This window comes from Corvus moneduloides, chromosome 4, assembly GCF_009650955.1.
Source record: "Corvus moneduloides isolate bCorMon1 chromosome 4, bCorMon1.pri, whole genome shotgun sequence".
Lineage (NCBI taxonomy): Eukaryota > Metazoa > Chordata > Aves > Passeriformes > Corvidae > Corvus > Corvus moneduloides.
Genome location: NC_045479.1, coordinates 23,214,875 through 23,231,443, shown reverse-complemented (window position 1 = coordinate 23,231,443; position 16,569 = coordinate 23,214,875). Strand labels below are relative to the sequence as shown.

Genomic DNA, 16,569 nt, shown 5'->3' with positions numbered 1-16,569 from the left:
AAGAGGCTCCTGTGAGACTGAAGGTCCTTGACTCCCTAGGAAGGGAAGAGCTATAACCTTCCCACATTCCCATTCGCTGAGTCTGGTCTGAAGTCCTCTGGAGAGAATAACTGGCCCTTTAGAAGGCTTGATGTGAAAGGTATGATCTGCCTGAACACTCTGGCTAGGGTCCATTGCTCTAGGGCCATTCAGCCTCACGAAGAAAGACACAGATTGCCCTCCCTTCCTCCCAGTCTCTTGTATTTGCTGTAACCTGCAGCTATGCTGTAGGTTCAATGCTGTTACTGGAGAGGACAAGAGCTCTTATGAACCTCCAGTGAAGAGTGGGAGATATCCCCACCTTAAACATGTCAAGTGGCAGTAGAAATCCAGAATGAATGTACACAGGCAGCTGTAGGCAGGGTCACAAACAACCTGTGATCTTTAGGAAGAGTCGGTGGCAAACATTTAGGACTCACTTTCCACAGCCAGTTTCAATATTTACAAAGAAGCAGCTAGACACTTACCTGGGAGTAAAAAAAAAAAGGGTAAGAGAGTGAGCTACATGAATGTGAACTGATTTCAAACTCTTACACCCATGTCTGTCCACATTCTTCATTACACACAATGTCCACACCTAAAAGCTATCAGAGGCCTGCATTTGGGTCACAAATTTTCAAAAACCTACCCTTTGTAAACTAAATTTCTGTCTTGAGATTCTGGGCCACATAGGAGGAGAATTCACTGCTCCACAGTCTGGCCCAGAGCCCCCAGTTTCTTCACTGGAGCTGGTTCTGGTGTGTCACCTCCAGTCCTTCCTTCCATCACTCTTTTCTACAAAAAATAGTTTCAGCAGTATTGCAGCTGACATCAAGCAGACATGTCAACCTAAAGTACTCCCTTGAAGGTGTGCTCTTGCCTGTCTCAAAGGTAGGAGACATACAGGCAGCTTGATCAGGGCTGCCCTTACACACGTGTGTGTGAGCAGGACAAACCACAAAGACCTGCAAACGCCAAAATGGACACCTCTGTACACTGCAGAAGTACTGTCAGCCACTCCAACAGAGTACAAAACCTGGCCCTGTGTCTCTCCTGCATACTTCCTTCATCTTTTAGCTCCCTGATGTTTCGTTCCAAAGCTTTTCCTGCCTGTCTGTTGGAATGCCTGAATGCCCTGTTTTGAGACCTTGTTACTCTTTCAGTTCAATGATCACCTCCACTACTTGCATACCTCTGGTTCTGCTAGCCTTGCTTGTGACACTTGATGCACTTTAAATGCTTTCAGTTATTTCAGCCAGAGGAGTCTGAATGGGAAATGCACTGATAAAAAACTGCATGAGTCTGTGTCATGTGAAAGCAAAGGACCCCTGAGATGTTTCCTCGTGAGGGTACACAGCAGATAGGATCATATAACTAAACGAACCCTGGAGCATCTCCCATTCTTTCCAAAGTGCAGGGTAAGGATGTCTCCCTGTCCAGGTCCCTAGTCCTCCACCAATTCAGATGGTGGACAAACTACTTCAGTTTTAGGCTTACCCTGGAGCAAAACAACCAGTTCCTCTCTTGAGGAAACCTAGAACCAGATGAGGAGTCAGTCTGCTTGAGCATCCCAGACAGGCAACATGGACCTGTAGTCAACTCAGATGGATACCAATACTACCCCAGCCAGCAGTGTGTCAGAAAATGCCCTTAAGGTGTCACATGTTCTGTGGTCATGGCATCAAAAGACCATGAATGGACTACAGAACAGAACTTCGATTATTTCAAGTAAAAAAGGTAGGGGGACAGCATCCAAAGAAAAACAGTGACAGAGAGAATGAGGGAGAAGGGAAGGGAAGGGAAGGGAAGGGAAGGGAAGGGAAGGGAAGGGAAGGGAAGGGAAGGGAAGGGAAGGGAAGGGAAGGGAAGGGAAGGGAAGGGAAGGGAAGGGAAGGGAAGGGAAGGGAAGGACAAATGAAAATTAATCATGCCCTAGGGATATAGAATCATCAAATATATCCTAGGGGAGCTGAGGTTTAAATGCTGTACAGTGTGGTCAGAGCTGCCCACAGCCAGTGGCTCAGAGCCTGTGGGTTCTCCCACAGGTGTCATCAGCAAGGCCAGTGTGTGTGCAGTGGGGGCATCCAGGCTGGTCCAGCATGCTCACCTCATCAAGCATGGGCAGATTAGGCAGACTGCTGCAGATCAATACTCCAGGCATTAGTCCCTGTGCCTCCTGTGCCAGGGACCAGTTTTTCTCCCCAGATGCTCCCTGACTGCACACAAAAACTTAAATTTGAGCTGGAAATAACTGTTGTTCTGGTGGTCACGATGGAAAATATCAAAGCAATAATGTGGGTGCACTTTCCCATTGCTTGGTACAGACTTAAAATAATTGTGTAAATAGAAAGGAAATATAAATATTTCCTACTACTTTCAAGGGGATAAAGACAGGGACAAAGTGCCATGTATTTCTCTGTGCTGAACATATCAACTGTATTCCCACAAGTCTCCACAGAGCGACAAAGTACAGATCTGTTCAAATACAATAGCCCCTCCAGGAGGCTTAGGCTGCCATTCAGGTTGGGCTTAGGGACTGGAGTCTATTTTAAAGGTAGAAAGATGGCAATTATAAAAGGCCATAGGCAAGAAGAAACCCTCTTATAAAAATTACAGAAGGGCCACTTAGAGTCTGATAAACTTGAATGAAGAGCCAGAGGGATTTTTTTGTTAGGCTTGAAAGTGCAGCAAGATTGAAGCTTTATGTCTTTGAAATAAAATGGTAGAAGGGAAGCACAAGATTTTACTTTGGTAGTTCAGGAAATATTAGTCTTATAAAACAGAGTAGCTATAGATTTCCTTAGTACTCTAAACAGCTCTTTTCACTTCCCTGGTGCAGCCTTCCTAGAAGACATCATCTCTTACAAGCAAAGATATGTATTAGATGTGTATTTACGAAACACAGTATATCTAACATCTGATAACGTATAAAAGTGCTAGCAGGCAGGGGAGTCAAGTCATGCAGCTGACACTCAAGTTTGAATTCACACATATAATCTCTAGTCCCTGTTACCTCCCTTCTACAACAGGCAGGTGAAAAATGTTGTTCAACTGTCTAAGCACCTTGTGGGAAAGAATGCACCTTGTGGGAAAGAATGCACAGTCAGATATTGATCTGTATTTATTGCCAATAAAGTGGCAGACTGGTATCACCGAGATGGTGGTTGTCACTGCCTGAGAAGAAAATATCTCTGGGAATGGAAACCCATATCAGCATCCTTGGGGACCTGCAGAAGTACAGAGAACCAGATAAGGGCAAGCCATGAAAACCCAGTATGATTTAGTGTCTGTGAACAATTTCTCGACTGAGGGAAGTGCACATGTGAAACAACCATCCCAAAGAGCCTGAAGCCCAAAGGTTTGCGCCATGCTCTTCTGCTTACCCACATCCATAATGGAGAAGAGGAGGAGGAGGAGGTGAATCTCTTTCAGTGCTCCAGGTAGGAAGATGGCAATGGACCTGCTGTTTTGGCCCGAAGTGGAAAGGCTGAGAGCAGCCACGCTCCAAAGACAGAGAAGCATCCATGACACAAGGTGTCAGGAACGGACCACCTGCCCCTGACTGCAGTAGTAAGCACCTTTTGCAAGTTGAGTTGCTTATGATGGATGTAAATGTAGGTAGTTTGTGTTCAGTGAGGCTGGATTGGAAACGTCATTCTTTTTCTAAGCTTCTGTTTGATTGAACAAATTTAGGCTGGAGAGGAGGGCCACATCAGAAAACAGACCCTGTACGAAACAACTCCACAGCCTCTCTAAGAGGGACTGCAGAACATCATCGCCCACTTCAGTTATGATCTGAGCTCTGAAGTCAGGACAGGCTTTTCAAGCAACTGTGGCAGTCTGAGAAACCACAGCCGTGAAGGCGGGAGGGGAAGCAGCAACGGGGAGGAGTGGGAATTTTGGAAAAGAGAAGCAGCAAAGCAAGAACTAAAAGCAGGAGACAGATGGTGTGAAGCTGTGTCAAAGGGGAAGTGGGAAGGTGCAAAAGGGGAATATAGGAAGTGGGGAGAGTTTGCAGCCCAGTCAGGCTGAAGCAAATTAATGTTTACCCTGGTGGGCACCCAGTGCACAGAGAAAAGTTCTCATGGCCACTCAGAACTGCCTGAGAGAGAGGTCACATCAAATAAATCCTATCAGGACTCAAGGTAGTGAGAAGACATGCTGTGACTATGTCCTGTGCGTGCAAAGAGATGAGCCTTGTGCTGCCTCCATGAAAGAATCCTCCCTGCTATTCTGCCTGTGCTGAAGGACAAGCCTCCTGCTCAGCTCCTGCCCTCCTGTACATGGCTGTGATGTGCAAATGTCATTTCTGAAAGAGCCTCCTTACCTTTTTTCCATCATCCTTGAGGGGGTAGAACACCACAGAAAGAGAGGGAGAGATAGGTGGTCCTCACTGCTTTAGGTCCTTGTGGGGGAAAACAGCATCATGCATTTCCTCCCTGGGCTGCAGTCTCACATGGGTGCCATGCAAGCCCAGCACATCCAGGCTGCTCTGAGGTGATCCAGCTCAGGACCCTGAAAGCCTCCCAGAACAAAAGTGTCTCACTGAGCAATTAATTCCCATTAGCATGTCCCTCAAACTCCGCAAAGGGAACAAGAAACCCCAGACGTGTGCCCTGCTGCTCATGAAGAAGGAAACTTGTGTCAAGAGCACCTCTTGGTGGTGTGAGAGGACATCAGAGCAGCAGCAACACATCTGTATGTGCTCAGTCCAGGTTTATGGGCCTATTTCCTGCAGGTTCCTTCCTTTTCCTGCAGCGTGTACAAATGAAAGGTTTTAATGCAGCAGGTGCCAGTTGTTCTTAGAGTGATTACTGTATGTGTTATTTGAGTGTAATATCCCATTTTTAAATAATCCCATTTAATCCCATTTAAATATGATGGAAAGAAATATCCTGAAAGCTTTTATGTAGATCCCTGTTGTCCCTCTACAGAGGCACTGGTGGAGGAAGGATGTTTATAGATTCACAGCACGGACCTCTGACTGGACAGGAACTGGCTGTCCATTGCAGCTGCAGGGAATTATCCTCCAAAAGTAATTTGCCCAGAAATGGGCTCTTGCCAGGACTTCACAGCTCATTGTTGGACATGCAGAATTACAGTGCCTTTTACATAGGGCTCACCTGAACGTGGGTTTCCACAACAATCTCTCTTCCCTGACCAATTAACTGGTCTTCTTCTTCTCCAGTCTCTTCCACACTGCCAGTCCCACAAGTCCATATGCCAGACTTTGAGGACAAAAGTAAACACCGGTGTTCAGGTGTTCAGCAGGTCAGTGGTCCTCGTTCGTCCCTGCCACCAGGTCCTACTATGCCACTGGTTGGTCTTCCATCCAGTCACCCTTAGCTTGAATCCTGTCCCTAGCATCCCCATATTACTCCCTCCCAGCTAAGACTCAATGTATACTCCAGCTTTCCCCAGCTCTTTCCCGCTCAGTCCCCATCCTTCTCACTCCAGATGTTCACTCTCTTTTTCCAACCTGCTTCTCCCCAGACACATAAGAGTTATTGGAAACCCTCAGAGAAAACATATGGTGAAAACTGAAATGTTCCTTTGGAGAAGCTGATTCCCAATGCAGTTTCAACAATGCCCAAAAAGGGGTTAAATCCCTGCTTGCCTGTCCCAGGCTGCCTGCCCAACCTAGATTTCTCTGAATCTTCGTTGGCTCTACCAGCTCCAGCTCCCTCAGCCCTCACTTGTCACCCAGATGTCTCCCATAGAGAGCTCTTGATGTGCCCAGGGAGTCAGAATGGTTTTTCTCCATCCGCCAGCAGCATTCTCTAGGGCCTGATACACCTGCCTTCTCTTCTAGCTGAGTTCTTATCTCCTGGCCCACTCTATTCTGTGCCTGCCTGTCCTTTCCAGCTGCCCTCTGTAAAAGCCTTTGTCCCTCTCTCTTATGTCCTTCTCTGACCTGTATTCGTGTGTCCCATTCCTGCTCTCACTTGCAGAGGTGGCAGTGGGTTTCCTTCCTCCCCTTTCCCTACCACCCACAGAGGGAACACCTCATACAGCTGGTCACTCTGTGCTTCCGAAATAGCGGCAAGACTTGGAAACATTCCACGGCTGAAGGTTTCTGGGTTGTAGCTGAGTGACAGCTGGGAGCGCTCTCCTCCAGAGCAGGTCAGTTGCAACAGCCTCCTGTGGCTGCAGCAGCACAGAGGTCATCAGCCTTTGGAGAAACATTTTACTCAGAGTTCCTTCCTTCAGGAACATCCCTGCTGCAAACCCACTGTTCTTGCTCTAACTGGCCTCCTGAAAAAACCTGGAACTTCTTAATTAGTTCTGTGCCACCATATCCCATCTTCTATAAAACCCATCTCCTGCCCATCCACTCACCAGTTCAGGCTGGAGCATGTGCACACATACACTCTTTTCAAGGCTTAATGTTGTGTTGCAGTGGGGATCCTGCAACAGGCATATATCAAACCAGGAGTCCCGTGGAAAGGAAATATATACGGACAGACAGATTCTTGATAGCTGTTTCAGAGATGTTTATTTCTCCAGCCGCATGGCCGGGGCTCTGCTGAGGAACTGCTCCAGTCACAGGACCAAGGGTCCTTCTGCCCGCGCAGGGAACACAAACCAACCCATGGGAACGAGGCTGAGCAGGGGCAGGGAAGCCCCGTGTCTGTGCCCTCAGGGCCCCTCTCCCAGGGCTCCATGGCAGGGGAGGGACCCCAACAATGTTGCATGGGAGGAGAAGGAAGGAAGAGGAGGCAAACCCTCATTTCGATAATGGAAAGGAAGGAGTAAAGCTTCTCAGGATCATTCTGCTCTTGTCTCTTCTTTTTTAGGGTAATTGCTTCCTTCTTCTTAGTGCTTAGCTCTGAAAATCTTTTATTTTCTGAGGCCAGTGAGGACTGCCTGAGAGAGTTGGAGTAGTTCAGCCTGAAGAAGAGAAGGCTCTGGAGAGACCTTACTGCAGCCTTTCAATACATTAAGGGGACCTATAAGAAAGAACAAGGACAGGCTTTTTAGTAGGGCCTGTAGTGACAGGACAAGGGGGGGCTATAGTTTTAAACTAAAAGAGGGTAGATTCAGACTATATATAAGAAAGAAGTTATTTATGATGAGGGTGGTAAAACACTGGAACAAGTTGCCCAGAGAAGTGGCGGATGCCCCATCTCTGGAAACATTGAAGGTCATGTTGGATGGGGTCTGAGCAAACCTGTTGAAGATGTCCCTGCTCATTGCAAGGAATGTGACCAGATGGCCTTTAAAGGTCTCTTCCAATCCAAACTATTCTATGATTCTAAGATATAAGAAGTTTGGCAGCAGCTCCCACTGACCACTTTTGCACAGAACTAGTGGAGAGGTTGGATAGGAAGAGACTGGTTTGCAGGGGCTTCTCTCATCCAGTCCTGGCTCTCATGGTACTGTAACGAGAGAGAAGACAGTTCATTGCACCCCTTGATGCATTTGTTCACCTTCATGGTGAGCGCATAGGTTCACACAGCACTTTCTTGTAGCAGTAATCTGGGCAAGGGAGGAAGTGCAGCAGTACCTTATCCCCACAGGAGGGGAGGGATAGAGCAGCCATTGGGTGGCAGCTGCTTTCGAGAGGCTGCGTGACTTCCTTGTTCAGCCTTCACAGTATTGTTCCTTGTGATGTTTCACCCTTGACACTTAGGGGCACTAGGAGGACCTGAAAAACCTTCACTGCCCCTCACCACCCCACTACTCCCACTTCAGATTCCCTTCCCTGCTTACTCCTCCTCCAAAGCTTGGATGATAAAGGAGGGAGGAGAAAATCCACCCTTCCACATTCTCACCCCGCTTTCTAACCCTTATTCAGCTCCCCTGGAAAATCAGTTTGGTGCCCCCCCCCCGCTGTTCATTTGGATGAGGTGGAATGGGAGTGGGTGAGACACACAGGGAGAACAAGAAATATTACAGCAGCCATCATCCCCACCAAGAAGTCACGCCAGCTCCGCCTTCAGCAACGGCCTCGGCCACAGAGCTGCCGCTGCGGTGGAGGGGCGGAGGGACCGGAGGGTGATCGTCGAGTGAAGTTCCCTCTTCCACTTCCTCCCTCCTTGCAATCTGCTGTTCTGGTACCCACATTTGCCCATCCCTCCCTGCTGTTTGCCTTGGCCTGACTTCCCTTTGCCTCGGGCTCCGTCCTCAGCCACGGGTCCAGAGCCATGCAAGCCATCAAGTGTGTCGTGGTGGGAGACGGGTACGTACCCTGCGGGTCTGCTGCGGGTGCGGGGCGGGACAGGCTGTGACCAGGGGCATGAAAAAAGTGGCTGCTTGGTGAAACTTCCCTGGCTTTGCTTCTGACCTTCTGCAGGCTTGCTACTACTGCAGACATACTCCCTCCTCTCTCCCCAGGGCAGGGGACATTCCTCTGGGGAGCACGAAGAGGGCATTTTGCAGGGCATCTGCATGGAAATGCAGATCATCCATCTACATTTCCATCTGCATCCATGGAAAGTGGAGCAGGTCTGTCCCACGCGCAGGAGGTGATGGTGTTCCTGCCAGATTCAGCTCGTAGGCAGGAGCAGTTAGATTTAAAACCCATGAGGTACAAGTGCTCCCCTGCAGGTGAATGGCTCCTTGAAAGCCGTCTGCTCACTGGGAATGACTGGGAGAGGGCATGACACTCTGGTCCTGGCAGGATGTCTATCAGGATCTCTATGTTCAGCTTTTCTCAGCAGGTTATCTCTGTATTGGAGGGTGGTGGAGATTGTTGGCAAGGGGCCTCTGTGGGCACATGGAGAAGCAGCTCTTTCCACTGGGATAGGCACAAGTATAGGGCACTTCGGGAGTGGGAGGTAACAAAACCTTGCCTTCACAACATGGTGGCTTCTCTGCCCATGTCCCCTGATTCCTGGAAATGGCCTGATCCAAGCCATCAATGAGTTAAGCAGTCATCACTGCTTGGGGCAGGAGGGATGGAGCAGACAGAGCGACTTGTTGCCCTGTGGGATGAGTAAACGCAAGGGAGGGAAGGAGGAGAGTCTGTGCTTGGAATGGAATAGCTTGATTCCTTTCTACCTAGAAGCTGGCCAGACTATTATCTGGGGCAGCTGTAAGGTGGCAGATGAAGAGACATTTACAGCAGTGCTGCTCCCCACAGTCACTTCCTCCTTTAGAACTGGCCTGGGAAAGAAGATGTCTGCACACAAAACAGTACGTGTCGGACATGTTCTCAGGGGCTGGGGCAAGGGGATGGGGAGGAGGGACAAGGAAAGACGGAACACCAAATAAAAACTAACCTGTAGGAAAAGTCCCCTGAAGGTTTTAAGCTGGAGCTGGATGAACAACTCCACTGGGCATTTATCTGTTACCCAATTCCCCACCCCCCAGTTTGCCCCTCGCACATAGCACCAACTCTGTAGCCTTCCCTCAAGGCAGCATCCACCTCATATGATGGTTAACCCCACCACATGCTCTGCTCTCAACCCCTAGGACCTCAATTCCTCTTAAATGTCTTCTGTCTCGTCATTTTGCTTCTCTGTACACTGCACTTCTGTACACCTCTCACCATCTTGCCACACAGCCCCCACTGCTCTGAGCTCTTGGTTCCCCACCCCTCACCTCCCTCCCAGCCATGCCAGCAATGTTACCCTCTTGGTTCAACCCTAACAACCACAGGACCTTCTCCTCTCACTCAGCTCACATGTTGTCCCATAGCTGCTGTGCCCCCACAGCCCCTCCATCACGCATCACTGACCTCTTAACATGCCCTGGGTTCAATCACAGGAGCCTGCAGGTGCCACTAACCTCAGCTCTGTGTTGTAACCTTCACCCCTTCACTGACCATTTGTGCACCTCTCTGTTCAACCACACCAGTTCAGAACGTCCCCCTCTTCCACAACTGATCCACTCGCAGGCCCATAGATCTGAGGCATTTCCTGTAGGGCTTCACCTCCCTCAGTAGCTCTAGGATAAGAAGGAAGCAAGGGACCTGGGGAAAGAGCAGGGACGGAGAGAGGAGGATCTAAGAAAGGGGGGTGGCAGGAGTAAGAAACAAATGTCAGAGCACGCCAAAGAGCTCCGCTTCCTCCTCAGCTGCCGCACAGTCCAGTGACAGAGGCAGCTGCCTTGTGACCAGGTGCCTGTCAAGGGCACACAAAAAGGCAGAGCTGCAGCCCTGGGGCAGGGGACTTTGCAGGTATGGCTGAGGTGGTTTGAGTGTCCCCAGCAGCAGAATTCCAGCCTTTGCCCAGGAAAGACCTCTCCCTCATCCTGGGCTGTCCTAGCTGAGACATTTCCTGTGTTCTGTAACTGAAACATGGCCAAGCTTTCCCAGGCCACACAAACCTGAGGAACAGCATCCCAGCAGGAGAAGGATTTTCTTCCCAACACCTGTCTTGGCTGCTTTATTTTCTTCTAACCACCTTCTGTGGTGAGGGAAAGAAGTGCTTCTTTCCCTCAGCACAGGCTTCACCTTGCCCACGACACCTCCTTCCCCCACACGACAGCCTTATTGCTCCTTATCCCGCCAGTGCTCTCACCCAGTCTGGACTGTGATGCTGCCTTGCTCTCCACCCTGCTGCAGCATGTGTGTGTAGGAGACTGAGGGGAGAGAAAGGACCAGCTTCTAGATCAGAAACACCACCAGCAGCCTCCATCTGCCATGGGGGCAGGCACGTTTTTGGCTCCTTACAGCTCTCTGTGCAGGTGTTGCTGCAGCTTACTGTAGATGGGAAAAACTGGGTAAGTCAGGAAAAGCTGCTACCAGTCCCTGGCCACAGCACCTGAAAAGCAGGTGGGAGTGCCTGTACTCGAGTGCTGAAGCTGGCATGGCAGCTTTGTCATGGCACACCGAGGCAACGCACCTGTCCTGGCTGCGAGCCTACAGCACTCTGCATGCACTGCAACATGGGCTCCCACCTCCATCGCAGAGTGGATGCGTTTTAGCTGAGTGATCTCTGTACTAGACCGTAAAAACAAGCCTTAGCGCTCAAAGACAACAAACATTTCTGGGTGACATCCTGTCTTTCTTCCTGCCAGCTTTCTAACCTGTGGTTATGCACTCTCTGGTCCTGTGAATGTGTTTCTGCTTTCAGGGGTTTACTGATAGGGCTAGGTTAGAGGTGTGGAAGGATTGCCCCATCTCCATCTCACCCTAGCAAGACTGCCTGCACTGCCATGAATTCCTGCTATTGTTTTCTTTCTCTTCCAGGGCTGTGGGAAAAACCTGTCTCCTTATCAGCTATACCACCAATGCCTTCCCAGGAGAATACATCCCCACTGTGTGAGTAATGCATAAACAGGTCCTGGAGTGGGTGGGAGGCATGAAAACAGGTTGCAAAGAGGTGCAGTGACCCCTTGTGCACTCCACGGGTCACAATTTCCATGCCAAGCAGAGGAAGGTCAGCCAAACCAATGACGGAGTCTCTAAGTTTGGATCTGTCACCTTTCACCAGAAGCAACCTTGTAAAACCCTGGTATAAATAGGACATTTGAAAGACTCAAGCCAACCCAAGGTCTATCAGCTTGTTAAGTGTACAAGTAGCAGGTGAGATCCTGCCAGCCAAGACAAACAGGCACTAGGCTACAACAACTGGGTCGGACCCAAGAGAAGGCAGGTGGATAGACGTGGGACCCCACTTCCTTCCTTGTCCAAGACACTTGCTGTTATTGGAGCAGTCATAGATTCTGCATGGAGCAGAATTGTAGAATTGGTTGGAAAAGATCTCTGAGATCATTAGCCTAGCCTACCACTAACCTAGCACTGCCAAGTCCACTGCTGAATTGTGTCCCTTCTAACGTGCATATGCCATGAACACATTCACAAGACCTTTGTGTTGGTCCCTCCCTATCACTGGTTTCCCTTAGTCTGGGAAAAAAGTACCAGAAGGACCAGGAAATAAAATTTTCTAGGATGAGGGTAGGAACTTCTCTATTGTCTTGATACCCTTTTTTTCTATCAAGACTTTGCTCCTAAGCATGCAATCCTGACAGTTGTCCTAAAATATTTCAAGCCGAGTTGTCAAAGAGCAAGGGGACACATTGTCCTCAGTTCCAGCAGGGCTGTTGAGGAGTGAAGCAAACTAGAGAGACATGGATTCTTCTTCACTTCTAAGAATAAAACTAAGTCTTAGAACACAGAAGAAAGACAGGGGCTTGGCTCTAGAGCAGATGCAGTTGTGGGAAGGATGTTGGGAAAAAAATGGGAAAAGAAAAGAGTTTGTGGACCTGCATGCAAGGTATCAAAGGTGGAGCTGCAGCCAGGCACCTGTCCAGGATAGCTGAATGATGGGGAGGAGGTTGATGCTGAGTGGGAATTCCATAAGGTGGAGGTTCACAGAAAACCAGTGTCACCCAGGTGAGGAGAGAAGAGGAATCCCCACTCTTTGCTCCTGGATGCACCTACACTACTGGAAGGCCTCCCTCTTCTCCTGTTTGAGCCATGGCCTATGTCTCTGAATTTCAGGTTTGATAACTATTCTGCCAACGTGATGGTTGACAGCAAGCCTGTAAATCTGGGACTTTGGGATACTGCTGGACAAGAGGATTATGACAGGCTGAGGCCACTCTCTTACCCGCAGACGGTGGGTCACACTCCATGTCCCTCCTGCCCTCCTCCCTCGGCTACACCTCCACCCCTCACTGCAAAACTCAACATGTGCCTTGAAACAGTGACAGGATTGTTACTGTCGCTCTCTGCCTTTTTCTGAGAATATCTCTGGTGATGTGCAACTGCCTTGAAACCCGAAAGTTAAAAGACATCTAAGGATATTTTGGAGCCTTTATCTGAACTCCCATTACTGGTATAACTGAGCAAGAGAACGAAACATTCAAAGGCACTTTTGAGACCAGCTGACACTGACTTTTTGTGGGGCAGATGCCTTACACAGCCCTGGTAAAAAACCTTCCTTTTGTAAAGTTAAGGTGGTTCATGGAATTTAAGAGGCAGGAGCTTGCCACATTTCTGTGAATCCCACTCTTCTGACTTCTGCCTTTTAAAAGAGATCTGATGTGTGGGCATGTGTTTGATCTGCTGGTGCCTCTAGCAGAACAAACGGGTGCCTCAGATACTGTGTTCACCAGTTTTTCACCACACTGACAGAGTGATTTCAGGGTCTAAGGATCACCTTCCCTGGAGAATGTTGTTTCAAGCAGTCTTTTGGCAAGCTCAGAAAGACCTTGCTGCATCAGACATTGGTCTGAAGGTTGCCACTGCAATCAAAAAGCTTAGGAATTGATTAGAAGTTACTTGTTTGGGCTAGGTTCAGCCACCTAAAAATCAGACACCTGGTATAAGGTGTTTTTGCCTGCAGTCAGTGCAAGCAGGTCTATTTCTCAACAAGATGCTTGCATCCACCCTGGGACATTTCCCAAGGATAGGTGGAGGAATGTTTCTCCAAGGTTTTTGTCTCTGATAGTTGTAGAAGTATGGAAATGGATAGGCTGGGTCTGGCACCACTGCTCCAGCTAGGTGAAGCTGGATGAAATAGATATAACCTTGATGAGCTGGTATTGGTTTGGTTTGGTCTGGTTTTAAAGGAAATTTGAATTCTGCCACGCCCCGGAGAATCGCTTACCTGGAGAGCCGAAACTCTACCTCCTTTGAGTCCTGCGGGTGTGCTTTTTGGGCTGAAACTAGGTCTGTCTCAACTGTGGGCAAAATTACTTTGGCCTGAAAGCTCTCTGGTGTTCCGTGAAGAACGAGCAGGAAGCTGTCAGGCCATTTCCCATGAGGATGAGTGTGCAAACCGCAAAAACCCCATCCTCAGAGCTGACCATTTGGCTCTTCTGATAATGGTGGCTATGGTTACAATGACTCAGGGGAGCAGAGATCCTTCTCTCCACCAGAGGCAAGAAGCAGCAGTCAGGACTTTTATATTATAGAGAGAGCTTTCCCAAGCACAGCCCTCTGCTGCAGAGGGAGGTTGTTGCCCACACAGACCTTCCCTCCCCCCCCGCTTCATCATGCCATCTCATCCTAACTGCACCATGGTTGTATGCCTACAGGATGTCTTCCTGATCTGCTTCTCCCTCGTCAGCCCAGCATCTTACGAAAACGTCCGTGCTAAGGTGAGACAGGGTATTCTGGTCCACCAGGGAATGAGGGGGCTGCGACTGGTGCTGGTCTTGCAAGAACAGTGACTATGGGTGGAGACTACCACTAGGACATCTAGGTTCAGGAGGTCATATGTCTTTTCTGTTAGTCGGAAGCCTCCTTCAGATGCCTTTTCTGGTTCATTTCAAAGAAGGTGGCCAACTCTACTAATGGGCCTAATTCAACTTGCTGGGCTATTGTGCTGTCAGATCACAAACTTATATTAGGAAGGACAGGCTGTTAGCTACCTTGCTGACATTTTTTTCAGGAGTGCCTCTTTGTTTTCCCATGTGCATGCCCATATGTGTGTCTTCTTCTCACATCTTTGCCATTTTGCTCCATTGCTAGTGGTTCCCCGAGGTGCGGCACCACTGCCCAAACACTCCCATCATCCTCGTGGGCACAAAGCTGGATCTCCGTGATGACAAGGACACCATTGAGAAGCTGAAGGAGAAGAAGCTATCCCCCATAACATATCCTCAGGGTCTTGCTCTGGCCAAAGAAATAGGTATGTGTTTGGGGAATCATCTTGGACCTACCGAAAGGAGAGAGGCCGAAGAAAAGGGCTTCCCCTCAATTTAACGAGGCTTTTGTAGAGGTATCTCATAGTGGTATCCCCGAGGGACATGAGGAGACACATCCAGGGTCATGGGACAAAAGGCACTTCAGGAGACTCAGGAAGGAGATCTGCTCCTTGAGGAAGACTGAACCCCTCAGCCCTCTGTTTTGTGCCTCTCTCTGGTCGCCATCCTTCATGCTTTCACATTCTCCTCCCCTGTTACTCTGCTACTTCTATCTGGGACAATATTTCTTCTGTGAAAGCCACAGCTGCGCTGTGGGCAGAGGCCACTCCTCCATATCCGGAGAGAGGCAGAAGAGAGGTTTTTAACCTCTGTCAGGAAGCGTTGCAACTGCAGTTTCCTGTCCCTGCCCCTGTCTGCTGGGGCTTATACGTGCAATCCCAGGTATGGGTGTCTCACCCCACTATTCAGATCTTCTCAGATGTGGCACACAGATGTAGGAGAGAGGGTGAGAAACACAGCTTGAGGGAGTCTTCAAGAAGGAGTTCAGCAGAGGGAGTGTCTGGCCAGGATGACATGGTCATCCTCACACAATGGCTCTGCTGTGGCTACATGGGTAGCCATCAGGCAAACCTTGGTCTAGTGCAGCTGGCAAGCTTTGCCCTGAAGTCAAGACTGTCTGAGTGAGTGAAATGTGTCCTGACAACGTGTAATGTCTTTGATCACCTGAGATGCGTTTATTCAGCTCAGGCAAGAGCCAGGCCTTGCTTTCTAGCACAAGGAGCAGAAACCTGGGTATCCCCACTGCCTACCCCCCATTGCAACACCTGCTTTCCTCCTGACAGACTCTGTGAAATACCTCGAGTGCTCAGCTTTGACGCAGCGCGGCCTCAAGACGGTGTTTGACGAGGCCATCCGAGCAGTCCTGTGCCCGCAGCCCACCCGGACAAAGAAACGGGCATGCAGCCTCCTCTGAGCAAGTAAGTCTGACAGGGATCCCTGGGATGACACCAGTGGTGCTTTCCTGCTCCTGAACCCAGATTGTCAGGGCCACTGTGTTCCTGGTGAGCCTGTTGGAATGGGTCACCTTCAAAGAGAGAGAGGGAGACAGCACACCCTGCTTGGGAAAAGGACAGGACATGGTATGATAAACCCAGGATCAACTTCCCCCTCCTTTCTGCTTGCCTGTGGGCAAGTTTGTTCCCATCTCTTGATGTGGGGCAGCCTAGGATTTTGCACATGTGCCCTCAAAGAGAAGAACTGTCTGTCAACTTCTGCCGCAGAGGGAACTACATCCAGGCTGCTCTGGGGATGACCTGCTCTGAGAGCTATGAAGCCGTAGAATTTGCCTATAGAAAATAAAGCTGTTCCTTATTCATGGCAGTTGCCCAGCAGCCCTTCCTCTTACCAAGCCCTGCTCACCTCAAGGGGTTTTTTGTATTGATCACTGGCAAACGGCATCTTCTCCTCCAGGACTCCTTTACTTCTCGTATTGTCCCTACCTGCCTCCATGTCAGTACAAAGCAGCAGAGGGAGGAGACAGGCTTCAGGACAAGAGGCAAAGCTGGTCACATCCTGATGAGAGAGAAGAGTGAGAGCTTGCTAGTTTGGACCCTGTCCCTTCGGACACCCACCATCACCAGAGCAGAGGGAGGGAGAGCAGGAAAGTAGTTGAGCTGGTATTATGAGGTCTGTCCTGTTTTTGGCTATAGATCCCGGCCTTGTCCTGATGCCAGGTGCTGCCCAGCACACAGGAGAGTGAAGGCTCCAGCAACCCAGAGCTCAGCACCTTGGGGCGGTCATTGCTTTTTACTTCTGCCAGCTTGAAAGACTGCTGTGGGTCTGTAGCACTGGTTTGTCTGTTTGCACAACGTCCCTGCTCTCACCTCGCCTGCCCACCTGCCCCTTCCCTTCCTCCCGGGCCCCTGAGGTTACAACGTAGTGAATAACACCCAATAAACAGACTGTACATTCTTGTCATGTCCATGATGTGTTGCACCTCAGGGGAAC

General features: G+C 49.5%; 1 protein-coding gene across 3 annotated transcripts; it reads left to right on the top strand.

Annotated features, from left to right (window-relative positions):
• Positions 1 to 8,008: 8,008 nt before the first annotated feature.
• On the top strand, positions 8,009 to 16,534 carry RAC2 (Rac family small GTPase 2). 3 transcript variants are annotated; one of them, XM_032106670.1, is made up of 7 exons: positions 8,009 to 8,200; positions 11,156 to 11,227; positions 12,410 to 12,527; positions 13,951 to 14,013; positions 14,387 to 14,546; positions 15,405 to 15,539; positions 16,272 to 16,534. In XM_032106670.1, exons 1-6 carry the CDS (start codon positions 8,166 to 8,168, stop codon positions 15,533 to 15,535), a joined length of 579 nt encoding a protein of 192 aa, XP_031962561.1. In that variant the 5' UTR covers positions 8,009 to 8,165; the 3' UTR covers positions 15,536 to 15,539; positions 16,272 to 16,534. The 3 variants fall into 3 exon arrangements, with proteins under 3 accessions (XP_031962561.1, XP_031962559.1, XP_031962560.1); XM_032106668.1 differs by lacking the exon at positions 8,009 to 8,200 and adding an exon at positions 9,053 to 9,156; XM_032106669.1 differs by lacking the exons at positions 8,009 to 8,200; positions 16,272 to 16,534 and adding exons at positions 9,053 to 9,156; positions 16,033 to 16,247.
• Positions 16,535 to 16,569: the final 35 nt, after the last annotated feature.

What these genes read in the sequence shown, in the direction of transcription:
- RAC2 (XM_032106668.1), top strand. Translation starts at nt 9,068, where the DNA reads ATGAAGAGACATTTACAGCAGTGCTGCTCCCCACAGTCACTTCCTCCT. An exon ending in AGATGTCTGCACACAAAACA is followed by an intron (nt 9,157 to 11,155) that starts GTACGTGTCGGA and finishes TTTCTCTTCCAG; the next exon opens with GGCTGTGGGAAAAACCTGTC. An exon ending in ACGAAAACGTCCGTGCTAAG is followed by an intron (nt 14,014 to 14,386) that starts GTGAGACAGGGT and finishes CTCCATTGCTAG; the next exon opens with TGGTTCCCCGAGGTGCGGCA.